Genomic DNA, 26,251 nt, shown 5'->3' on the forward strand with positions numbered 1-26,251 from the left:
TAGTAGGCAAGCTCATTTATCTCTCACACACCCGACCTGATATTGCATATGCTGTAAGTGTTGTAAGCCAATTCATGCATGCACCAAGTGAAGATCACATGGAAGCAGTACATAGAATTATGAGGTATTTGAAGACAAATCCCGGTAAAGGGATCATGTTTTCCAAGAATAACCACACAGACATAGTTGGATACACAGATGCAGATTGGGCTAGTTCTATCATTGATAGAAAGTCTACTTCAGGTTACTTTACATTTGTGGGAGGTAACTTAGTCACATGGAGAAGCATGAAGCAAAAAGTGGTCGCTAGATCCAGTGCAGAAGCTGAGTATAGAGGAATGGCTCATGGAGTATGTGAAATGTTATGGCTTCGTCATCTAATGAAGGACTTGGGATTCAAACCCAAGCATGCTATGAATTTGTATTGTGACAATAAAGCAGCCATTGATATAGCACACAATCCAGTTCAACATGATAGAACAAAACATGTTGAAGTGGATCGACATTTCATCAAAGAGAAGTTGGAGTCAGAAACCATTAACATGCCACATGTGCGTACTGAAGATCAACTTGCAGATATCCTGACCAAAGCAGTTTCTGGAAAAGTGTTCCACAGCTCACTAGACAAGTTGGGTATGCGAGACATCTATTCCCCAACTTGAGGGGGAGTGTTACATGAGCAATGCTGGAATATACTAATATTGACAGAGGTGTATATGTAAGCTTTCTAGCTGTAATACACACAGTGTAATCATGGTATGAGCTCTATAAGAGCATGATTGTAATTCAGTTGTAAGTGTGCTTGAATATAGCAAATACATTACCAGATTTGACATTTACACCTGCAGATTTGCTGATAAACTCAACTTTGGCTCTACAGCATAAGATTATCTATAGTGAACAAATTCCTAGCCTACCACGATCAATGCCTATTTCACAACATCGATCAGGGTTTAAAACGATTGTTTCACAAAGGTTTTACTTAGTTTACTACGATTTTGATCCCAACAACGATCAAAACCTCATTACAGTCGACCTTATCTTTCCAAAAAAAATTTAAAAAGCAAAAAAAAACCTCACCAATTGATATCTCGCTAATAGGACGGCGATTCTCTTAGTCTTCCGGATAAGTGTATCAGTGAACTTTCAGATTCTATTTCTATTGTTCGTCCTCGCAGTTGTGATAATCTTTGCAAACGAAGAGAAAAATGGTAAAAAGAGGCATACAATCATAAGCGTATAATTTAACAAGGTAAACATATACAAGCAACGTTAGTGAAACACAATTATGGTGTTAATTAGATTAACCCACGTTTGAAGTTTTCCTTGCCGTTGATGATTGATCTCGGTGATCTACAAGCTGCAGCAAAGTTAAACAAATCCTCCATGGAATTCATGTGTCTGGCAACAGAAATAACCAGGTCTTCAGGAAGGTACGACCATTCAGGGCTAGCCATCGACATATCTCGATCAGCACATCTGTGTAGATTCAGTAGAGAGGCTTCAAAAGAATTTAGGCCCATATGCTAAGCCCAGTTCCCAATATTTACAGTGTTGGCCTCTCTATCCAAGCCCTTATCACCCTCAAAAACATGTCACAGATGTTACCGAGGACAAGTCAATTTTATCTTTGACGGTGGGTTCACAAATCACAAGCATGATGAAGATTGATTCGGGAAGCAACTAATGTGTGGTAAGCAAGAATACACCGACGGTATGTGCCTATTATTCCTCACAGACATTTTTTCTTATTCAGAATTTTCATTTTCATCTCCTTGAAAGGAAGAAAACCTTGGTTCCAGCCATGACAAATATATCGGCTACTAATGTAGTGCACTAGTTAGGTTCTATTGACAGATATATCATAAAAATATCGATAATGTATTGCACTTGTTGGTGAAAGAGGAGATATCTACGCGTCCACAGATTTCATCTTATATATTCTGGTTTAACTCTCATATTATGTATGTGTTTGTTTGTATCAATTAGCAGTCAACCTAGCCTACTAATGTGTCATGACCAAGACTAGTACCCCAGAAGATGTGGAGTATATATATAGTTTCTTCACATCCAGTCATCCGACTCAAAAAATTAGGGGTGTTCATGTTTGGATTTACTCCTGTTCCTCACCCCAACCGAAACCAAAACCAAATCTGGTTTGTTTCGTTATGTTCTAGCAATTGTGATTTCCCAAACCGATCCAAACCAAACCATCATCAATCACTTTTATATCAACTAAACCCATCGATTGTGAGGGTAAAAAATTATAAAAATCACCACTGCAGACTGTTGCGACGAACACCATTATGAATCCACCATACGACCATAGCCCAACTGATCAACCCCACATCATTACCAAACTTTTTATTCATACGGATCCAGTCTAAAATTTCAAGAGATCACTTATTTACCTATTTACCTCTCATCTCATCCCTATAAATTCATTCTACTGCGGAGGCATAAAAAATGAATCAAAATCCCATTACAGAAACCAGAACAGTGATGATTGCTCTTCAGATTTCTCATATCCATATGGATAAGGAGCTTAACATATGGTCCAGACACTTTGCCAACGATAAAATACGACGACAGAAAGACACAACACCAATGATTAGTCAATTTCTCAAAATCTAATGAAACATAACTCACATGATAAACAACAAAAACAAACCATTAGATAAAGATTTTGCTTTCTCTTACATCAATTACCAACAAGCTACATTTTGACTTGCCCAAAAAAAAAAAAACAAAAAAAAAAAAACCCGCAAACTACATTTGACTAATTCCATAATCAAATTGCTGATCTTGAACACATTAGCACGGTACTGGTCAAAAGTGGTGTGTTTCTGTTCATAACCCAGAAACCCATCCTCAATTAATTATGATTATGATCATACTTAACCAAAGCATGGTCAAATTCGAAAACTTTGACTGCGGAATTTCGCTTTTTTTACCTTTTGCGGCAAGATGCACTTTTTCCTGTTTCCTCTTTTGGCGCTTCCACGGATCAAACGGTTTTCACTCATTCACGCCCCAAAAAATTGACACCGCAAAACGACACCGTTTTCGCGGCTTTCCAGAATGTACCAGAAAAATTAAAGATTCCCCACACCCCTTTCGCACGTGCGCGCTTTACGCTTTCGTGCGGTGAAGCTCTGACTCGTTTTCAAGATCACGATACATTGTCACTTCCTCAGCTTCAGCCACGTAGCCTCCTTATCGTGCTTGGAGCTCCCATCCGACGGCTCCGGCTTCACCACCTCATCACACCCTTGGTTTTGACGCTCATGATCCTCCTCCTCCTCCTCGTCTCTCCTCACGCGCTTCACCCCGATTGAAACCCCAAACAGCTTCGGCGTCTGAATCGGAAGCAGCGGCGGCGGCGTTTCCTCCTCCTGATCCTCCTCCATCTCCTCTTCCCCCGCCGAGTACTCCGCCTTGTCGCCGCCTGATACGGCGGCGTTTTCACCCTCTCGAGATTTTTTCACCGCAAGAGACAGCGGATGTGGCCGCTTATCCTCGGCTGCTGCTCCGCCACCTCTCGCTAACTGCCCCGAGGCGTAGTTGGTCATCATTGCTAGTATATTGTTACACAACCCCCGAAGCTGAGCCAGCTCCTGGCTGAGCTGCATGTTCTCTTTCCTCAACCGCTCGTTCTCCTCTAGAATCTCCGTCGTGGTGTTGCAGCTCCTGGTTCGCGGCAGCAACGCCACCGTCGGAGTCGGCGGCGGCACGGCCATCGGAGACGAGTTGGACGAGATCACCTGCTCGTCGCCGGAGTTTGCCGGAGAAACCGAAACCGTCGCTGGAGGCAGTGTCGCAGCCGTCACGGTCGCCGCCGCCACAACCGCCGCGGCGGAAGCGGAGACCGCCGGAGAGATCTTCCGGCGCTGAATCTCGCGGAGGAGTCCTTTCTCCCCTCTCTTGAAGCAGTCGTTGGCAAACTCCCACCGATCCGGAACAACCTTCCGAAATCCCTAAAATTCAAAACAAACACCAACAAATCTAAACAAAAACAAAAATCTTAAAACAGATTGAATAGAAGTTTTAGAAGAATATAGAGACTCACATAAGTGTTTAGCTGGCGGACGAAGCTGGAGAAGTTGTTGTGTTTGAAGTACTTGGGGAGTATATCTCTGGCAAATTCGGCCGGCCGCCACACTATGAAAGTCGATCCGCCTTCGCTCCACGAAATCAAATCGTCGGCCTCCGGATCGTCCACGAGCTCATACGTTTTCGTCAAAAACGGCGTCGGAATCGTCCTCTGCGACTCCCGTCCGCCGCCGCCGCCGCCGCCGGACGCCGAATCGCCGTTCTGGTCCGGCAACGCAGCCATGGCCGTTTTGCCTCTCCCCTCTCTCAGATCCAGAGAGAACTTTCGCGAAGAAATAATTCAAATCCTTGGCTCTATTACAGACTGAATAATCACAATCCGTATTGGATTAGACAAAGACAAATCAGTAACTGTATCAAAATTTTAATCAAAATTAAAAACAAAAACAAAAAAAAATCTGAGATTTCAATTCCTCTATTCTATCAACGGAACGGAAATAGAGATTTCAGATTAGAGCCTGGAATTAAACGAATCGAGTATAAACAGAGGCGTATATACCTAGAAAAGGGACGGATTTGGAAGTTTTCGCATGAACCAAAACCGAAAAATTGAGAAAGAAATTAACTTGAACGAAAAAATCAAACTGCCTTACAGTGTCGGGTTCTTCAAACGAAAAGCTTCACCGGCGGAGGAAGAAGCGGCGGCGAACAGAAACAGAGAGCGAGAGGGAGGGTTTGTGTTTTCTAGAAGGTTCTGGTGGGGGGAGAGTGAAAATGGGATTGATAGGGGCGAGACAGGGAAAGAGAGGAGAAAGAAATCGTGGGTTCGAGAAGAAAAGAGGAAAAGGATGCGGATTTGATTTTTTTATTTATTAAAAGGGGGAAATAGATTGGAAAAGCCAAAGGGCAAAGGCTGTGGGGGCCACGGGAGAAGAGGGAGGGAGTGATTGACAATGGTGCCGGAGCATAGGACTTGGGAAAGGGAATGGGAAGGGGATGTGAGAAAGTGTGATCGAGTGAGTAGGTTCTTCTTCTTCCAACGTCTTTTCCAGAAGGTTCTCCCATTTCCTCCATTTATAATAGCTTGAGCCGTTGAGCGTGTGTAAGGTCACGGAGAAGCCAGTCCCTCCCCATCAGATAAGGATTTCTTTTTTGACTCGATAATTTCCTTAGTTGGATTTCTTAGTAAATTATGAGATTTTTTTTTAATAACGCATCATTAATATTGTGTTTTTATAGTATTTTATAAAAAGGTAATATATCTGGTCGAGTCGAACGAAAAAGAAGTGGGCAAATAAATTTGGTCAAATCGTTGTCCAGAGATGGCAAAGGTAGACTAGTAGACTGCTAGGGTTTGCTTTCTAGTTTTCTAGACGGTGAGTTCCGATTACCATGAACATGGAAATTCTTAGTTGGAATTGTAGAGGCATCTGCAATGACACTACTACTAGGGCTCCGAGAGATCTGATTGCCCAAAACCATCCTCAAATTGTTTTCCTTTGTGAAACCAAAATAAGTCGATCAACTCAAGGATTTCAAAGAACTCCACCGAGCATTGGGGTTTGCTCATTATAAAGAAGTGCTAAGTGTTGGTCAATCTGGTGGTTTAGGGTTATTTTGGACTGACGACGTGAACCTGCAGGTGAGAACTTCGTCGCATCATCATATTGATGTGGAAATAGGGGTTGGTCCGGGTGAGCCTCGATGGAGATTGACTGGTTTTTACGGTTACGCTCGGACGTCAGAGAGTGATCAATCTTGGCTGCTGCTAAAGGATTTGTGATATATGGACTCTCTCCCGTGGGTTATCATTGGGGATTTCAATGAGATTCTCAATAATAGTGAGAAACTCAATGGTCCTCTACGTCCAGATTGACAAATGAGGAGGTTCAGGGAAGCTTTGGGCTATGGTGATCTTGTGGACTTGGGGTTTTAGGGTTCTAAGATGACTTGGTGGAATTCTGAGACTTAATTGCGGCTTGATAGGGCAGTTGGTACAAATTCTTGGAGTGATATTTTCAGGTATGCAAGAGTCAAACACCTCCCTCCAAGTGATTCTGATCATATCCCAATTCTGCTTCAAGCTAGTTCTGTTCCTCTGCCGAAGCGTCCAAGACGTCATCGTTTTAAGTTTGAGTCTTTCTGGCTTCAGCATTAAGAGTGCGACCCTCTTGTGTCAGACAATTGGCAAACTGAGTTTCTTGGTGCACCTATGTATTGCTTGACTAGGAAGATTACAAAAACCAGACGTGCATTAGAAAAATGGCAACAAGAAACCTTTCGTTTGCGTCAACAGCAGATGATGGAGGTAAGAGGTAAACTGGAGGTGTTAATGGATGAGCCTATGTCAGAGGCGATTCATATTGAAAAGAAGGAATTGATGGTGAAGCTTCAAACCTTGTTATCACAGGAAGAAGCCTTCTGGAAGCAACGAGCTAAAGTAACATGGTTAAAAGAAGGAGATTGCAACTCCGGTTTTTTTCATAGGAAAGCAGCTAATCGGAAGCGGAAAAATAATCTATTGGGGTTGTTTGATACTTCAGGGCAGTGGCATGATGATGATGATGACATGGAAGAGGTGGTGTCTAGCTATTTTGCTAAGATGTTTACTGCTTCTTCCGTTGATACTGAGGCAGTGGAGATTACTCTAGCAGCTATTCAACCGTCTGTTACTAGTGATATGAACTTGCTTTTGTGTGCTCAATATACGGAAGACGAAGTGCGCTGTGCTCTTTTTCAAATGTATCCCACAAAATCCCCAGGTCCAGATGGAATGCCGCCCTTGTTTTTTCAACACTATTGGGATACGATTGGGAAAGATGTGACTACAGCTGTCCAGAGTTTTTTACATACAGGTTTGCTACTTAAGCAGATTAATTTCACACATATATGTCTTATACCTAAGGTACAGAATCCTGAGAATATGGCTGATCTGCGTCCCATTGCCCTCTGTAATGTTATCTATAAGTTGTGCTCTAAGGTCATAGCTAACAGGTTGAAAACTATCCTTCCTACCATTATATCTCCTTTTCAAAGTGCGTTTGTCCCTGGCCGATTGATTATTGATAATAGGACTAAATTCTGCTTACTACCCTGTACTTTCAAGGGTTCATCAATTCAGTCTCTGCACCTATAATTTAATCAGAAAAGTCCTTGCACTCTCCAATTTCATCAAATCAATCCAATCCGTCACCACTTCGTCAATTTTCAAACTACTCATCTGCATTCACAAAACTAACGCATCGGCGGACTGTCTAGCGATGGGTAGTTTGAGAATTTTCTCTGTGAGAATGTCCCACGTCAGCATTTTAACAGCGAAAATTGACGGAATAGTGACAGATTGGATTAATTTGATGAAATTGGAGAGTGTAAGGACTTTTCTGATTAAATTAGTAAGCAGAATTTAATCCTTGATAATATATTGGTAGCTAACGAAGTTGCACATTATGTACATAGCAAAAGAGAAGGGCAGGATGGTTACATGGCTTTGAAGTTGGATCTCAGTAAAGCATACGATCGGATGGAGTGGAGCTTTCTCCGGAAGGTTCTCGTAAGATTTGGCTTTGCTCAATCTTGGATTGATGTAGTTATGCAATGCGTGAGTTCTGTGCGCTATTCATTCTTGGTTAGAGAGAAACCCCGAGATTTGGTTATTCCTACTAGAGGTTTGAGACAAGGTGATCCTCTATAACCTTACTTGTTTTTATTGGGAGCTGAAGGTTTCTCTGCTCTTTTACAACAAAAGCAGAGTATGGGTTTATTGCCATGAATTGCAGTGTGTAGGAATGCTCCATCAGTGAATCATTTGTTATTTGCGGATGATAGCATGATTTATGCTTAAGCTAGTCTGGAGGCTTGTTTTCAAATTAAAGAAGTTCTGGCGGTTTATGGAAGAGCTTCAGGTCAAGTTGTGAATTTCAACAAGAGTTCTGTTGCTTTCAGTAAAAATGTTTCTGCATATGAGCAAGCTGTGGTAGCTAATTTATTGGGGATGGAAATTGTTGAATCCCATGAGAGGTATTTGGGTCTCCCAACTTATGTTGGGCGTAAAAAGACTGCTACTTTTCAGTATATCAAGGAGAGACTGGCAGAAAAGTTGAAAAATTGGCAGGGTAAACTGTTGAGCGGGGCAGGCAAAGATATCATGATTCGTGTGGTAGCTCAGGCACTCCCAAATTATGCCATGAGTGTTTTTCAGCTCACAAAAAGTTTTTGTGTGGATCTTGAACAAATGTGTGCTAGATTCTGGTGGGGAAGTACGGATGATAAGCGCAAGATTCACTGGAAAAGTTGGGATTTCCTTTGTCACCCAAATGAAATAGGGGGACTAGGTTTTCGTAGCTTGACTGAGTTTAACATGTCAATGCTAGCAAAGCAAGCTTGGAGAGTGATTGATAATCCGGATTCTTTGGTGGCTCAACTTTACAAGGCTCACTATTTTCCTAATGGCTCTTTTTGGACTGCTGAAGAACATGCTTCACCTTCATATTCGTGGCGTAGTATTTTCGCTTCTCGAGAATTATTGAAGGAGGGTTCAAGGTGGCAGATTGGAGATGGTAATAAGGTTTTTATTTGGTAGAATGATTGGATTCCGGGTACCGTGTTGCATAAGCCTCAGCCAATTGTCAGCAACCCTGATTTATTATCACGGGTTAATGAACTAGTGCTACTTCCTGGCCAGTGGGACGAACACAGGGTTCGTTCTATCGTCTCACCTTCTGATGCTACGACTATTCTCTCTATTCCATTGAGTGTTAGAAGTCCTGAAGATAGAAGGATTTGGCATTTGGAGAAGAAAGGTATGTTTACCGTTAAGTCTGCTTACCGTTTTGCTTTTTCAAAAGTTGCTTCTACTCTTCCTCCTTCTGTTGAATCTAATCAAAGACTTTGGAAGAAGATTTGGCATGCTAAAATTCCTAGCACAGCTAAGGTTACTATCTGGAAAATATGTCACAATATTCTACCCAGCTTGGACAGATTAGCTTCAAGACATGTCATTTTGGATTCACAAATTTGTGTTCTATGCAATATGGAGAATGAGTCAAATTTGCTCTTGAGTCGAAATTGTAGCTTTACAAGAGCTGTTCTGTCCTCAAATGCGGACTTGGCTAGGATATGTTTTAGTACAGATTCAGATCAGTGTGCTATTCTTGATTGGTTCAGGTTTTGTTCTGAAAAGTTGTCAAAGACTTCATTTGCACAACTTCTCTTTTTCATTTGGGGAATTTGGAAGGATGGGAATGATAGGGTTTGGAAAAAAAAAAAATCACTGCAGCGTGTGATATAGCTCTCATGACTTCTACCAGACTTAGTACCTTTCTTTTTCACAACACAAAAATTCAAGGAGCTCCACGTTTTGGAAGAGTTACGAAATGGTTAGCTCCTTCTTAAACATTGATGGTGCTTTTGTTAATCATTCAAAGAAGGGTGGACTTGGTTTTTTAGTAAGGGACTCTGCAGGTAGTTTCTTGTATGCTTATGGGAGGCATTTATCCCATCTGCTCTCGGCATAACATGCTGAACTGTTAGCCTGCAAGGCTGCTCTGGCATATATTGCTACAAACTCCATTTGTCCAGCTATTATTGAGACTGATTGTCTCCTTCTGCAACAACAACTATGTCAAAGGGGTATGAGCAATACATCTGAGTTGGGAAGAATTTATGAAGACCTGAAGCATGAAATGGCGTTGCTCCACCAGTTGCGGGTAGTCCATGTTAAACGTGATGATGCTAAGAAAGCTGCACATGCAATAGCCGCTTATGCTGCTATTAATAGCCAGGAATTCTCTTGGTCTAATGTCCCTAGTTTTATTCAAGATGTCATTGCTTCAGAACTATGTACCATTTAATTTTTCCTATATCAATAAAAGTCTGACCTCCTTCACCTAAAAAAAAAGGTAGACTGGTAGTGGTAGAACTTTACACATCAAATTAGAATTCTTGATTAAATATTGAAAATTTTCTCACATAATTACATTTTTTTTAAGAAGAAGTGTCAATTCATTAATAGTTCAATGAGAGTATAACATAGTGATTCATCCCTGTGTGACTGACAAAAAAGTCATTACTGAAGCAACCTTATCTTTTTAGTCATAAAGCCCATTACTAATAAACACTAAACAAATTTCGGAAAAGACTAAAATGACTTAAGTTCTACGTGCAAAACTGCGACGACATCTCCCTTAAACAAAAGAGGCCACAAGCCATTCATCCAACAAAACATAAAACGAACAAACAACAGTCCAAAGCTCATTACAAAACCATAGACTGAACAAGAGCAGCAACAACCCTAACCATGGGTTAGGCCCAAAACCCAAGCCCAACAGAAGGGGTTCCATCCCCGACCCCGCCTTTAGCATCCTTGATCGGTTCAGCAACACTATTTCTGACGACCATGTGTTGTAAGGATTCACGCGCATCATCATTTCTGAATTAGATCACGTATTTATATAATCATTTATAAAGAGGTAATAAATATGATTGAGTCCCATCGAAAAGGAAATGAAAATAAATTTGGTCAAATTGTTGTCTAGAGATGGCAAAGGTGGAGGTAGAATTTTTTATATTTCAATCATAATTCTTGATTAGATATTGAAAATTTTCTCACATATCAGCTATGTTTTTTTTTTTTTCAAGAGAAATGTCAATTTATTAATAGTTCACATAGCAATCCATCATATGGAGCTGACAAATAAAGTCGTTGATGTAAATTAGTTAGTAAATACACGTGTTGTAAATTTAGAATTTTGCCCTCCATTGTATGTATATATACGTGTGTATTTACAACTTCTAGAAAATATCTTATGTTACATACTAGTAGGCCTGGGACTTAGAACCGGAAAACCGGCGGACCTGCATCGAACCAGACCGAAAAACCCGGTTCGGTTCGATTTTACAACATATGTGTTTACATGTTTTTCGGTTCGGTTCTTGGTGATGCCTTCTCGGTTCAGTTCCAGTGTTTGTATTTAAAACTCACTTGGAACCGAAATACAGATGTCATAGTATAAGTGGATAATAGGGCCGAGCTTATTCCAGTAAAATACACCCCTTCTCATGTGATCAGACACCAACTTAAGGACTATGCGATCAACAATTCTCCATCTCATATCCATTTGATCGAAAGTCGAAACCCTAAAACATCTCCTCTCTTAAACAGTCGAACTCTCTCAAACCCGCCGCTTCAAACAGGAAACATGAATCCCCAATTTCATTGATCAAAACCCAGACGAGCGTCTCGCTTCTTTCAAAGTCTTGAACCCAGAAACTAGTAAGCTTGATGTACTCTCCATCTCTCATATATCTGCAATTTCACTTTTTCAATTATAACAGGATGATTATCATTAACTCCTCTTCATTTGAACCTAGTTCCCATGATTTCTTCCCGTTTCCGACTCACAAATGTCCAGGCGACACAGCCCGTGATTTCTTCTCGTGAGCTCCTCTCAAGTGAAATTGCAGTAGGTGTTAATTTGTATGGAGGCTTTGAGCTTATTTGTGGTATGGTTTAATTTGTATGGAGGCCGACATGGATTCAACAATGGCTGTTGATATAGTCCCTGTAAATGGAAGTGGAAGTGGAACTGGAAGTGAAGAATCAGGCGAGTCTCCGAAGAATGCAAAGGAAGTGCCTATTCCTAAATCGAAGAAGACAAAGTCTGCTGCAATGAAGAGGAAGAGGAAAAGTAGAGCTGTTGTGACAAGAGAGATGTCCCAGGTCTGGCAGCATTTCACCAAGGAAGATCATCCTATCATCGAGACCATTGATGGAAAGGAAACTGTTGTCGGGAATACGAAGAGGGCACAGTGTAAGTATTGCCCTACTCATCTTGCTTGTCATTCTACTAACAATGGTACTAGCAGCCTTAGAAAGCACATTGAGCAAGTTTGCACTGGATACTTGGGTAGAATAGATTTAAGTAAGGGTCAGACTCATCTGAACTTCGATGGGTCTGATGATGTTGTTTTAAAATGGAGTCAAGATAACTGTGTCATAGCTGCAACTGAAACGATTGTAATTGATGAACTCCCATTTAGTGCCATTGAAAGACCGGAATTTAGAAGGTTCTGTCAGGTAGCAGTCCCTAACTTCACCATTCCCTGTAGGAAAACCATAGTGAAAACCTTCTTGGGATGTATGATGCAAAGAAGGCAGAGCTGAATAAGGGAGCTAAACAACCATTGTGTGTGTTTGACAACCGATACTTGGACATCGGTTCAAAACATAAACTACATGGTTATTATAGCTCATTTCATAGATAATGGATAGAGAATGCACAAGAGGGTGCTTAACTTCTGTCTAATTTCAAACCATCAGGGAAATACCATAGGTAAGATTCTTGAGTGTTCTTTGCTGCAGTGGGGAATCAAGAGGGTTTTAACCATTAGCGTAGATAATGACTCAGCCAACAAGGTGGCGATTGATTACATTAGGAAGAAATTGTGCAATCTTGATCAGCAACAAGTATTCGGAGGACAGTTTCTACATGTGAGGTGCTTGGCTCACATTGTGAACCTGATCGATAAGTCGGGTTTGCATATTTTGGACAAGTCTATTGCTAGCATTAGGAACGCAGTTCGCTATGTTAGAAGTTCACCATCGAGGCTTGATGCTTTTAAGGTTTGTGTCGAGAATGAAAATCTGGACAGCAATAAAGTTTGTGTTTTAGGTGTTCCAACAAGGTGGAATTCCACCTACATCATGTTGGATACGGCATTACAGCTGAAACGGGGGTTTGATAGGATGGATGAGGAGGAGGATTCGAAGTGGAGGAGTTACTTCGATGACATTGAGGAAGAATATGAGGAGGATGAAGAGATTTTGGTTGAAGCATGGCAGCGAAACTCAACGAAAAGCATAAGGCCACCTAATGAAGCAGATTGGGACAAGGCTGGTGTTTTGTGGGGTTTTTGAAGGTTTTCTTCGATGTAACAGTGGGGGTGAGTGCAACAAACCACCCTACTGCACCCAAAGCCTTCCATCACATGGTCACAATTGAATCAGAAATTGAGGACTTGTGTATGCAGCCATATTCATTGGATGGAAGTGAGTATGAAAAGGTTCTGTTTCAGATGGCAATGAAAATGAGAAGAAAGTACAAGAAGTACTTTAGATCCTTAGATGACTGTAACCAGCTGCTGCTGGTTGCTCTAGTCTTGGATCCAAGGTATAAGCTATTAAACTTCCAAAGAGTTTGCCAAAAAAATGCTGCTGTTTGATGATGAAACAGTGAAGAAAAAAGCCGGAGAAGTGAAGGACTTGGTGACCAGATTAACAGATTTGTGTGCTTCTACATTTGGTACTCAAAGTAGCCAAAAAGGCATCAGAGTGTTGGAACAATTTACTGGCAGTAGCAGCAGCAATAGCTATCGTTCCAAAAATATGAGTGGGAAGATGGCTGAACTTCTTGAGGATTGGGATAGGGAGTTAGAAGAAGGTGATGCAATTGTTGTAGGCCATGAAGTAGATAGATATCTACTTGACCCCATTGAAAAGCCTCCTAAGGGGACTGATTTCGAGATATTGACTTGGTGGAAGCTTAATGGAAGCAAGTATCCCAATCTGCAATTAGTTGCTAAGGATGTTTTAGTAATTCAAGTCTCACCGTGGCATCTGAATCATGCTTCAGCACTGGCAAGAGAGTGATTGATCCACATCGGAGTTCATTAACTCCTAGATCTGTGAAGGCCTTAATTTGCCTCTAAAATTGGCTAAAGTCTGATAGCATTCAAGGCCTGAAATACACTCCTACACCTGAGGAAATGGTGTGGCTTGAATATGTTGAGAAAGGTAAAAAAAAAATATATAAATGTTAAACTATGATGTTTACTGCCTCTTTTGTGCTTACTGCCTCTTTTGTGTATAAATGCAGAACAAGAGAAAGAAAAAAGAGAAAAAAGAGAGAAACGTGATGCAGAAAAGGCAACAAAGCCCCCAAAGGTCCCAAAGGCACCAAGACTGCACAAGAACTCTGATGCAGCAAAAGCAGCCAAAAAATAATCTTGAAAGAATGTAAGTATAAAGTGTATATTCATGTTGTGCTAGCACATCATTTAAAGGTGGTCCTGCAATTATGAGTTTGTGCTATATATGCCGAAGAATGTAGATTTCATTTGCTATGAAACTATCAATGATTGACTGCAGATTTCTGTGAAATGTGTGTGTCTATGAAACTATGAATGATTGGATATAGATTTCTATGAAATGTGTGTGTCTAACAAAAGTATGAATGCAGGTTTAAGGTTTCTGTTTTGTGCATGAATGCAGGTTTCTTTTTTGAAAAAAAGTATGAATGATTGAATGCATGTTTCCGTTTTCTTTATGAATGCATGGTTTCTATTTTGAAAAAAAAAAGTATGAATGCAGGTTTTTGTTTTGTGCATGAATGCAAGTTTCTGTTTTGAAAAATAAAGTATGAATGATTGAATGCAGGTTTTTTTTTCTGTATGAATGCATGGTTTCTATTTTGAAAAAAAAAAAAGTATGAATGCAGGTTTCTGTTTTGTGCATGAATGCATGATTGAGGTCTTGTGAATGCAGGTTCAGTTACTAGTGTGTTGTGAAAGAATTGAAAAGTGTGTTGATATTGAATGTAGGTTTCTGTTTTGAAAAAAAAAAAAAAAAAGTATGAATGCAAGTTTCTGTTTTGTGCATGAAAGCATGATTGAGGTCTTGTGAATGCAGGTTCAGTTACTAGTGTGTTGTGAAAGAATTGAAAAGTGTGTTGATATTGAATGTAGGAAACTTAGGTTGTTTGCTAGGACGGTTATTCATAATGAATATTGAATGCAGGAAACGAGGGTTATTCATAATGATATTGTATTATTGCTTATCGTCTTCATTTCAGGCCTGTGGAAATATTGAAGTTGGAGATCTGCTTCCTGCCTTGCTGCATTCCAACTTCAAGATTAAAATCATGAATTTAACTTATTCGCTTAATGTCTTTTCTGTTTTTCATCTAGGCTTGCCAACCTTCAATACTTTCACTACTTTGGAAGTTTGGATAATTGGATCTGTTGTTAATTGTAACTTTTCAATTTGTTAAGTTTGAACTTTGATGTTTGAAATGGCTATAACTTTTTTTAAAGTATCTTTTTTTTTTTTTTTAACTCTGGACGACAATGTAACTCCCCACCCCACCCCATCCCTGATGTCAGTAAGATTTGAACCCGTGACCTCCACAGTGTTAGTTAGGCTGACTAACCAACAGGTCACGGCTCAGCGACAAAAATGGCTGTAACTTAAAAGTGAACAAATTTGTATTTCTAATGTCTTTGCACTATGAAAGTTTTTATGCAGCCACTTATTTGTGTCATTTAGAAACGGTTCCAGGCAGCAAGAACAGGTTCTTAAGGAACCGAAAATAGGCAGGAACCGAACCGTTTAGAGTCGGTTCGGTTAGAAAACGGTACCAACAAATTTGTTAGCAAAACCGAACCGATTATGAGAATTATGTTTCCTTCTCGGTTCCACACCTTTTGCACACCGACCGACCCAATCCTAGGCCTACATACTAGCAAAATGAATATTTTCTCTCTAGCTCCGATAAGGTTTAACACTGTAGGTACATACAATGACTTTTTCTTGGGTTTTAACGACAACTTCTATTACTCCCTTGCATCCTTGGAGGTCCTAGAGTTGAATTAATCTCTCCAACTTCTCTCCTTTAAGGATCCCTCTGGTTTGGTGAAGTAGTGCTTGCTTTTCTGAGGTCTATTTAGGAGCTTGTTCTTAATCTTTCCGAGCCTCCCCTGTGTTTTGATCAATTCCGAGTCTCCCTTTTATGTCCAATTGGTCATTAGTATGAGGGTTAAGAGGATCATGTTGGATGCTTTGAGAAACGGTGAGATTGGTTGTTTTCGATTTAGACCTTACTTGTGATGAGCAAGGTTTTAAATTTCGGTTTCGGTTTTGATTTTGATTTCGATACTTCAAATTTAAGGAAATTTCGGAGAAAGTTTTGATTTCGGTAGAAATTTCGGTTAAAAATAAAGAAATCACATTAGTTGCATTTATAAAATGATATTTTTGAATGAAACTTTTATATAGACTAAACTAACCTATAATAAACCTATTTACAATATAACCTCTCTAAAATTATACATAAATAATATAATTGTTATATTTAATATAGACGAGTAATTAACTAAACTGTAGTAAAAACCCTAGAATATGGCTCTGACTCTCTCTCGAGAGGGATATCATCGTTTCTTCCATTCGGTGAGCGGCGGTGACAAAACTTCTCGCTTGCTTCTCTGTTCTCATGGCGGCGGCGACAAACCTCTTCGTCTGGTTCTATCTTCGGTTACAGAAGACGATTGTGCTGATTTTGGTGGGATTGGTCCTAGAATCTTGAGTGACCAGATCTGGTCTGGTGGTGATGATGGATCTGCTCTTGATCCGTCGACCTATGGTGGTGATAGCGACTGGCACAGTGGTAAGATGGTTGTTATTGGCGGTGGTGCTGTCTGGTGGCGTTCGCTCGACGAGGGTAGAGTGGTCTTCGATGGTGGAGGCGGTATGGTTCGGGCTGATCTCTATCCGATGCGTTCTTCTGGATCGAAGGTGTCTGTGGCAACTGCCGGTGGTTTTGAACGCAAGGCTGGCTTTCAGCCTTCGCCTGGAGGCGGTGACGGCTTCTGGTTGGGATCTATTCCTCTTGGCGATGAGGGTAGCGACCTGCAGATGGTGAAGGAAGGTGATTTGGCCCGCTCTGTTTTTGCTGGCGCTGCCGGCGGATGGGGTGGTAATCGGCTTGGTCATGGTGGCCTAGCAATGGTTGTGTGGGCAAGTTTTGCAGCGGCGAGGCAACTCAGAGGTGGTGGTGGTGGGGTGCCCTTAGTACTTCTGGGGGTGGCCTTCGTAATTGCCATGTGGGCTGAGGTTTGTTGGTGGGCCTGGGCTTGCATAAATTTGGAAGGGATGGAAGGTAACTTGTCATCTTCCATGCCTAGTTTTTAGTTTTTTATCAGGTCGCAAAGATCACATTCTCTGAGGGTTCATTTTACTTTTGCTTCGGAGGATGTTTGATCTTTGTTTGAAATAAAGGTGCGTTATTTTCCTCAAAAGATGGGTGTACTCTGGGTGGCTTGGGGCTTGTTCTTGTAATAGAATAGGTGTTTAGGGTTCCCTAAGAAACGATTCTTTCTGTCGACCCCTTAGGGGTGTTTCGTTTTTGTACTGCTTGCTGAATATATATAATGGGCTGACCTCTTTTCCTAAAAAAAAAAAAAAACTAAACTGTAGTAAGTTGCTAAACTAGTGTTTTTATCTATATGTAATTATAAATGTTCTGTATTTTGACAATGTGAATGTGATTTTTTTTTTTTTTTATGGCTAGAACCCAGTGGGAGCCTTGGCCATCACGTCTTTTTCACTAATAATTAGAAAAATACAACGGGAGGGACGTAATACAAAACCCCCGTGAATGAAAATGAACAAGTACAACAAAAGCAATATAAAGTATTAGTAATAAGAACTACTACGATGTGGTTCGATCCATGTGGTTGAACTGCTCCCATTTAGTATCATACAATACTGCTCCCAAGTACATGAATTTTGGAAATGATTTTGGTACTTCATCACATGGGTATTGTATGTGTGTTGATCTCTTCCCACATGCATATATCGGATATTGTGGAATTTCCCAATAAGGTGTTTCATTATATGAAGCATACGGCATTTGGGACGAAAAATGATCAAAAAGGCCATATGTGCTTCCACCTTGTGAGCTTGATCTAATTCCGTAAGTACTTCCTGAGGTAAAACTTTGATAGCAGATAAAGCAAAGAGGGTTTTGTTGTATCCAATTTCAACTTGATTGAAAAAAAATAAAATTAAAATTGCATATTTTGTCAGTGACAAACGAATTTCAAAGAAATTTCGGACAAAATTTCAGTGTGAATTTTTTAATATATTTTTTGTGTGTAGATATTTTGGAATGTAAGAATTTCGCAGAAATGTACGGACAATTTCGGGAAACTCCTGACGGAAATGATATAGTATATGAATTTCGTTTTGGTACTTCAAATTTACAAAAATTTCGACGGAAATTTCGGCAGTTTCGGAGAAACTTAAAACCTTGCTTGTGAGGGGGATCGGGTTGTTGGCTCGTTGTTTGGGACTTTGGCTGATCTAAACCAAGGTATATTAGGCCTTGGTGGTTTAGAATATACCATGGTTTAGAGCCCACTTTTATTTTGATATCCATTTGAGAAATTTTATATACACACCCCCAATTACTTAATGCACACCCACTATATTTTTTGTCATCAAACTTCCATCTATACCATTTTTATTAATAAATAAAAATGAAGAACCCTTTTTATTAAAAATAAATAATAAATAATAAATAAAAACGAAGAAGAATCTATGAAAATAAAATAATAATTAAATGCTTTATATATCAAAATATTAATAAAATATTTTCTTATATGTTAAATTTTCTCCTCGTCTTCATGATACAATCAATCTCTCTTCAAGATTATATGTGAACGTCATTGACAAATGAAATAATTGCAATCCACGTGAAGAACTAGCAAGCAACCAAATTAGTTGAAACATATTGCAAGAGGTTATAAAACCAACAAATATATCTTGCATACATGAATACATCATCATCAATCACTACGTTTGCAAAACAACCACCATGGCTCATTTTTTACCGATTTTAATATTGACCATGACTATATGGATCATGAAGATATTAACATAAATTGAATTTTTTTAAATCTTAGAGACATCAACATGAAGAACAACAAAGGTAAGAAAGTTAAGTTATTGTCAAAGTTGAAGATTGAATTTAGTGATATACCAAACTCATTGATATGAGAAAGAAGAAAGGTAATTAGTAATTACCCTATTGATATGTGGCCAAATTAATTAGCAACTAATTCCACAATAAATTAAAAAAATATAGTAAAAAAATGTATTAAAGAAAAATTTATCATACATAGCCGATGTAATTTATGAGGAGGGGCATATATGGATGTTTGATGAAAAAATTAGATGAAAAAATATAAGAGATGTGCATTAAGTAATTGAGGGGGTGTATCTAAAATTTCTCTATCCATTTATGTCACTGAATTAAAAGAAAATCACATAATGAAATCATTTACCTTATTATTATATTTATATAAGATAAATAAACAGGTCATAATTTTTTTTTTTGTCTGTCAAAAGAGTGGTTCTATACTTCTATTCATACCTCCTAAAGTAGTATTTAGACCTCCATTGAATTTTTTGTCTCCACAATTTCCAATTTTGCCCTGTTTAGTTCTTCTCTGTACACCTCCTCTCTTTTTTTCATTCACTTTGCACCATCCCTTTTTTATCCGGCAACCCACTTGAAATTAACGCCGTAATAGAAGATAATATCATAAATATCTTATTGCAATTAGAAATCGTTTCCATAGTCTATTAGGAGGGTGTATTGTATTTGGATTTGTGCAGACTTTTTTTAATCGACAGACTTTTTGAAAAGTCCACAGACTCCTTAAAAAGTTGATAGACTGCTATTGATTTCTTAAAACCATTGATTTTAGCAACTGACTTTTTATTGATTCTTGAAAATCTATATACTTTATTATGAATGACGAAAATCTATTTTCTAGTAAATAAAAATAAAAAACAAAGAACGCAACCAATGCAATCCAAATGCAAAGCAAGATAATAACTCGTTGCCTCTTCAATGATCAAGTATCTTCTAGTATAACTTGACTCAAATGAATGATTATTACTCTGTCTAGCTAGTTTGTTCTCATTTCTAATATCCCAATCAACTTAAAGATACAATACAGATCACTAGATGCTTATGGTTAATTATTCTCATCAATTTTGTTTTCACCTATTAACATATATCTTAAAAATATTGATCAATGTCTTGATCCATAATCAATCAATCGAAATTCAATTGTTCAAGTTTTCCTTGAACCATGATATAAATTCAAATTGATGAGAATAATTAATTAATTAGACAAAATCTAGTATTTTATAGCAACACTATTCAAGGTTTTAGGGGTAGACCACAATATTTAGGGTTTCATAAATCATTTTTTATTGCTACTAGGGTTCCAAGTATCACAATTGAACAAAAAAAAAAATCACATTCAACAACTACAATGAACATGTTGGGTATCAAAAACTATTGATATCATGAAAGATTAGAGAAAAGATCAGAAGAAACAAGAAAGAGAGATGATAGATAACCAACCTCTTAGCGCGGAGAGAGAGAACTTTGATAGATTTAAAAAAAAAAAAAAAAAAAAAAAATCCTTGATAGACTTTTTCAAATCTTTGGTCTGGTGGCTAGAAAATTATTGGAATTTGGTATGTATTAACACTACAAAGTCTATGATTATCATTGATTTTCTAATTCCATAAGTATGAATGAAATTTTGAATACCTCTGAACTTTTATTCATTTTTAAAAGTTCTAATTGAATACCCCTAGATTTTGGTGGAATTCATAAAGTCTTTAAAAATCCTAATCGAATACTCTAAGACTTTCATGGACTGCTAAAAGTCTATATTGAATACACCCAGACTTTTAAATTTCATAAATTTCTTAAAAAGTTTCACTAATTCCATATACAATACACCCCTTAGTGAAGGAAACCAATTCTCTCGCAATAGAGTTTCATGATCAATTATTCTGAAAAATTCCATTTGCATGCAATTCAAATCTTGAGCAGACTGAGTTAAGAATCAAATAGATGGGTCAACCACCCATTTGATCCACTGGCGTTGATTGCTAAGTGGTCCATTCAATTGTTCTATTAGATAATTAAGATGAAGACGTTGTTATTGATGGTAACCTACTCTTCTTTAGTTTCAGTTGCTTTAGTGTGCTGGGTCTCTTGGAAGTGGAGCTATGGTGGGTCTCCGGCTTAATACCGCATGAAACTTGCTTCCTCTTCTTTAGTTTGATGTCGTGGTCCTTGGCTGCCATTGGAGTGCAGTAGAGCTTGAGTTGTTCATCTCTGTTATGACCACCGTTGTCGTTACTCACTGTCTCGCAACGGCCCATTGTACCTCTACGACTCTACCAGTCTACCTACTCAACTCATCTCCCTCCCTTACTGCCGCCGTCAACAACCTCAACATCACCCCGCCGATATCCCGTCTTCCTAAACTCTCTAAAAAATCTAAACCAGTTTCTCTAACTTTTTTTTTTTTTTTTTTGAATAATGGGGTTTGGAACCCAGTCAAGCTGGGAGGCTCATCCCCACGCCTATATTATTAATATTAATTATAGGGAAAAATTCACCAACGATGTCTGGACACTTAGGGGACTTTCAGAATGATACCTGAACTTACAAAGTTATCAATGTGATACATGGACTCATTTTTTCGTATCAACGTCGTACCTACGATCAATTTCCGTCACGGGACCGTTAAATTTTACACGTGCAATGCACGTGAGTCACTTAATGAAGACAAAATGACCGATTTACCCTCAATTTTTTTTTTCTTTTCTTTCTTTCTTTATTTCTTCTTCTTCTTTTTTGGTTTCTTCTTCCCCAGATTCAAATCATCACGAAAGCAATGCAAAACGCCTTTGTAATTGAGTACCTTCCAAACAAACAAACAAATCCAAACCTAAATTCAATGCATTCGTCTCGAAACCAAATCCTCTAACCGGCATTTCATCGAACACATGCAGTGCATCTCTAGAAACCAAATCCTCAACCACAAGTTCATAAAATTCAAAACTTTTTTCCGATTAGAATTCGAAATTACCAGAATTTAAACTCGGGGAGGCGTCGAACGAAGAGGCGGAACTCGTCGGATCCGCGGGTCGAGAGGCTGGGGTCGTCGGAAAGGTCGTGGATCTCCGGGTCGACCTGAGGAGAGAGAAAGCCGATGAGCAAGTTGAGGAGGTAGATCCCCAAGCCGTATGACATGATGTAGAATCCCTGGACGAAGTAGACGCGGAGGACGTAGACCAAGGCCACGCCGAGGGTTGCGAGCCAGCGGTGGAGGACGTGCGGCATCGCTTTGTCGAGCAGGTGCTGGTATCGGCGCGACACGCCGAAGCTCCACACCTGGACGGCATCGAGCGGCGATCCCCCGAGACGACAGGTCCTCCGCCGACGACGACGACGCGGCGAGATTCACTCCCGCCGCTCCGGTGTCCATTGTGGGGCCCTCTTGGGGTTCGTTGCTCGAGGTGTGTCGGTCGGTTGGTCCCTCTTCTTCTCTGGATTGAGACGCAGCCGTGGTGATTTGAATCTGGGGAAGAAGAAACCAAAAAAGAAGAAGAAGAAGAAGAAGAAGAAATAAAGAAAGAAAGAAAAGAAAAGAAAAGAAAAAAAAATTTGAGGGTAAATCGGTCATTTTGTCTTCATTAAGTGACTCACGTGCATTGCACGTGTAAAATTTAACGGTCCCGTGACGGAAATTGATCGTAGGTACGACGTTGATACGAAAAAATGAGTCCAGGTATCACATTGATAACTTTGTAAGTTCAGGTATCATTCTGAAAGTCCCCTAAGTGTCCAGACACCGTTGATGAATTTTTCCCTTAATTATATGCAAGAGTTTGATGTTATTAGGATTCGACATGTGAGTCGTGAAGCAAATAGTGCAGCGGATAGAATTGCTCACTTTGCTAGATTTCTCTAACTATTTTTGTTTCTCGTTAATTTCATTGGATTCTTATTCCAAAAAATATAAACTTTTATCATTTTTTTTTCCCTCAAGGACAAAATAGGATTTTGAAAATTACAAAAAACTAGAGAGGTCTATATGCTAGTTTGGGAGGTCTGAATAGACCCTCCCCTGTCAAAAAGAACCAAAGAGGTGCCAAATGTCAATCCATTCAAAGATACAAAGTGTTCCACCTTTCAAAAAAAAAAAAAAAAAAAAACAAAGTGTTCCATGAATATCTTATTAAGCTGTCTCTACTTCATTATGTTTTGTATTCGAAAAATTTTAAATCGTAATATTTGATTTTGTGACAAAATGAGAAAGTGGTACGTGTACAAGAAATTAAGAACATTATGAACTCATCTCATTTGTCTTGACTAGTGTTTCTGGTTTTTATAACAAAAGTACTTTGTGGATAATAATCTTTGTTTGAAACTTCGAATTGACAGATATGTAGAGGATTCTACACAAAACCAGTCTAAAATAGAAGCACTTAGAAGTTTCTTGCACTCAATCAATTGACAAGTTCTGAAATGAGACTAAAACAGCTTGTGACAGGTGTATTATTGCGATTGCAAATCCAATATTGATTATTGAAAACCTTGAGGTAGGGGTCCAAAATCATTTTATAATTTTTATAGGTGGATTAAGGTGACTCATTTGATGTGCCAAAAGTTCTAAAACACATCCTCACAAATACAAACAAATATAGGTGCTAAACACAAAAAGTTAGAAAGCATTATGTAATAAAGCATATAAATGATAAAGCATCAGAAAACACAAGATGAGGCACCTGTTTTATCTCCCTCAATGACCATCTCCCAAAAATGTGTAGAATAAATTTGACTGAAAATCACATTATGTAGATGACATTTTTTATTAAAAAAAAAATAATCAGTAGGATTATAAATATGAAACTTCCTTAATTACGATCAATTATTGGGTGATATATATGAGGTAATGGGTTCATCAATCTTTTTCCTTGCATGCATATTTGTTTCTGTTCTTATTTTGGTCAAGGAAATACTGAAACAGAAATACGCAGAAAGTACAATCATTCAGTTATTTCAGAAAAGCAGAGTATGATGAAAGCTAATGAACAAAAAAGGATTAAATTATGTTTAGTCCCTGTAGTATGACATTTTTTTCGTTTCAGTCCCTGTCATTCTCAATTAATCTGAAAAATCTCTACCGTCAAAATTTCCGTCTGATTGGTCCCTCCAGCGTCAAATTAGGAGTTGCCTTAGGTGAAATGTCCAATATACCCCTTTGTTATTTCTTTTTCTCCTTTTTTTTTTTTTTACTTTTTAATTTCTTTTTTTTCCTCTTTAATTTCTTTTTTTCCTTTTTTTCTTTTTAATTTCTTTTTTGCTTTTTCTTCTTTTTTTCTTGTTCCTTTTTAATTTCTTTTTTTTTCTTTTCGTTTTGCCTACTTTCTCCTTCCTCAACCCACCAATCTCATTCCGATCAAACTCCACAACCCATCTGTTTCTCTCCCCAAATTGAAACCAAACCCAGCAAAGACCTAGCTTGGCGATGCAGAGATGGACATCGAGCAAAAGCAAGTGGCTAGGAGCTGATTGATCACTTCTTCACCTTCTCTGAAGCCATCTCCCTCTGTTGGGATCCGCCCTCGCCTCCATCGTCGCCGACTCCATCTCCCAAACACAAGCAGATCCCAATCAGCTCAGAAATTCACCGCCAAACCACTCCCCTCTTGTTTTCACAGCCTACTTCTCTCTCTCCCATTCAAATCTCACTTTCTCTCTCCACATCAAGCCTCAATTTGGAAAATTTTCACTGAAAACTTCCATTTTTTTAGTCCCTGAGGTTTTTGGGTCTTGCTCAAAATGGTGATTTGGATTTTGGGTCTGGTTGAAATGATGGTTTTTGATGGCCAAGTTGACTAAAACCAGAAGTGAAGAAGAAGAATAGTGATGGAAAAGAAAAATGGCCGCCGGCGTGGAGAACAATAATTGGGGTTTCGGGTCGATCTGGATTGATTCACCGACGTGGCGCTACCGATGCAGCAGGATACGATGGTCATTAAAAAGGAAAAAGAAAAAAGAAAAAAGAAAAGAAAAAGGAAAAAAGAAATTAAAAAGGAAAAAATAAAAATAAAAAAAGGAAAAGGAAAAAAAAATTTTAAAAGGAAAAAGAAAAAAAAAGGGCCGCCGGCGTGGAAAACAAGAATTGGGGTTTCGGGTCGATCTGGATTGGTTCGCCGATGTGGAGCTACCGATGCAGCAGGATACGATGGTCATTAAAAAAGAAAAAGGAAAAAGAAAAAAGAAAAAAGAAAAAAAAAGCAATTAAAAAGGAAAAATGAAAAATAAAAAAGGAAAAAAGAAATTAAAAAGGAAAAAGAAAAAAGAAAAAAAGGAAAAAAAAAGAAATTAAAAAGGAAAAAAAAAGGAGAAAAAGAAATTAAAAAGGAAAAAGAAATAACAGAGGGGTATATTGGACATTTCACCTAAGGCCAACTCCTAATTTGACGGGGGAGGGACCAATCAGACGGAAATTTTGACGTTAGGGACTTTTCAGATTAATTGAGAATGTTAGAGACTGAAACGAAAAAATGGTCATAGTACAGGAACTAAACATAATTTAATCCAACAAAAAATGTGCTCAAAACCCAAGCCTTATGCCTTTATGCTACACACAATTATGAAAACCTCAATGAATGAAATTCTTGAAAAATTGGCCATACCTGTGAAAAACATTAAAGATCTTGGAATAGACATATGCACAAAAATCTGATTCACTTAAATCGACAATTCCTTTTCATGTTGTATTTTAGAGACCCCACAGCATCTAAATCACATCCCAACGTCCACTTAATTTCTTCTTACCTGCCCCAAATGAAAGAATGAATGGTTTTGATGGTTAGGAAAACAAGTGGGTATGAGTTACATACTTACATGTTGCCACAAAAATGCCCAGCATAAATGCATCCCTTTCTTCTCTGTTTATTCCAGAAACTTGTTCTTCTTCGTTGAATGCACACTTTATGGAGAAAGTCGTTGGTAGGGTGCGGCGGCTTGACATGTGATATTTCCGCTCAATCATTCGCAATGCAATTGAGCAAAAAAAAAAAAAAAAAAATCGCAATGCAAAAGTATAAAATATTATATTTAAAACACTTATTTTATGCTTTAAATATTAAAAACATTCTTAATATTTATAAAATTCTGTATTGATTGAACAAATCTAGTGATCCGAGTAACACCATCCTTTTGCTCCGATTTGTGACATAAGAGTTGAGCTTCCTACATTTATTGTGAGTGAACTTTCTAGCATATGGTTGGTCAACTTTCTAGTCTCACCCAACGTTTTATATTTGTCTCATTGCCAAGCTGGTTTAAACTTAAAACCGCACGCTTCTGGTAAATAAGTATTTAGTTTCTTTCAACAGTTCGGCAGAGAATATCCAACATGAACAACATTATGGTCCTTAATTATGAATTGGAATGAAACACTAGATATTAAGTATTTAAGTAGGGGACATATTCCTTATGAATTGCCTTAATGGAAAGACTAAGGATATGCT

At 38.7% G+C, this 26,251-nt stretch overlaps 2 protein-coding genes and 1 pseudogene across 3 annotated transcripts; 1 reads left to right on the forward strand and 2 right to left on the reverse strand.

Moving 5' to 3' along the window:
• Window positions 1-2,653: 2,653 nt before the first annotated feature.
• LOC133744059 (heat stress transcription factor B-2b) lies at window positions 2,654-5,053 on the reverse strand. Of its 2 annotated transcripts, none has more exons than XM_062172186.1 (3): window positions 4,613-5,053; window positions 4,070-4,417; window positions 2,654-3,977 (listed from the first exon to the last, which is right to left on the reverse strand). In XM_062172186.1, exons 2-3 carry the CDS (start codon window positions 4,334-4,336, stop codon window positions 3,186-3,188), a joined length of 1,059 nt encoding a protein of 352 aa, XP_062028170.1. In that variant the 5' UTR covers window positions 4,337-4,417; window positions 4,613-5,053; the 3' UTR covers window positions 2,654-3,185. The 2 variants fall into 2 exon arrangements, with proteins under 2 accessions (XP_062028170.1, XP_062028168.1); XM_062172184.1 differs by having other exon boundaries at window positions 4,707-5,051.
• A 1,212-nt stretch (window positions 5,054-6,265) lies between these two features.
• Window positions 6,266-9,902, forward strand: LOC133744874 (uncharacterized). The gene is made up of 5 exons (XM_062172903.1): window positions 6,266-6,908; window positions 7,482-7,730; window positions 7,896-8,617; window positions 8,735-8,852; window positions 9,583-9,902. Exons 1-5 carry the CDS (start codon window positions 6,266-6,268, stop codon window positions 9,900-9,902), a joined length of 2,052 nt encoding a protein of 683 aa, XP_062028887.1.
• An 11,676-nt stretch (window positions 9,903-21,578) lies between these two features.
• Window positions 21,579-22,191, reverse strand: LOC133744875 (protein RER1A-like; annotated as a pseudogene).
• Window positions 22,192-26,251: the final 4,060 nt, after the last annotated feature.

Source organism: Rosa rugosa, chromosome 4, assembly GCF_958449725.1.
Source record: "Rosa rugosa chromosome 4, drRosRugo1.1, whole genome shotgun sequence".
Classification (NCBI taxonomy): domain Eukaryota; kingdom Viridiplantae; phylum Streptophyta; class Magnoliopsida; order Rosales; family Rosaceae; genus Rosa; species Rosa rugosa.

Bases quoted from the DNA above. Each gene is read 5' to 3' on its own strand.
- LOC133744874 (XM_062172903.1), top strand. From the start codon at position 6,266: ATGTATTGCTTGACTAGGAAGATTACAAAAACCAGACGTGCATTAGAA. The intron at 6,909-7,481 runs GTTTGCTACTTA...ATATATTGGTAG, and splicing joins CCAGAGTTTTTTACATACAG to CTAACGAAGTTGCACATTAT. The intron at 8,618-8,734 runs GTTTTTATTTGG...CTTCCTGGCCAG, and splicing joins AGATTGGAGATGGTAATAAG to TGGGACGAACACAGGGTTCG.
- LOC133744059 (XM_062172186.1), bottom strand. From the start codon at position 4,336: ATGGCTGCGTTGCCGGACCAGAACGGCGATTCGGCGTCCGGCGGCGGC. The intron at 3,978-4,069 runs GTGAGTCTCTAT...TTTGAATTTTAG, and splicing joins TCCGCCAGCTAAACACTTAT to GGATTTCGGAAGGTTGTTCC.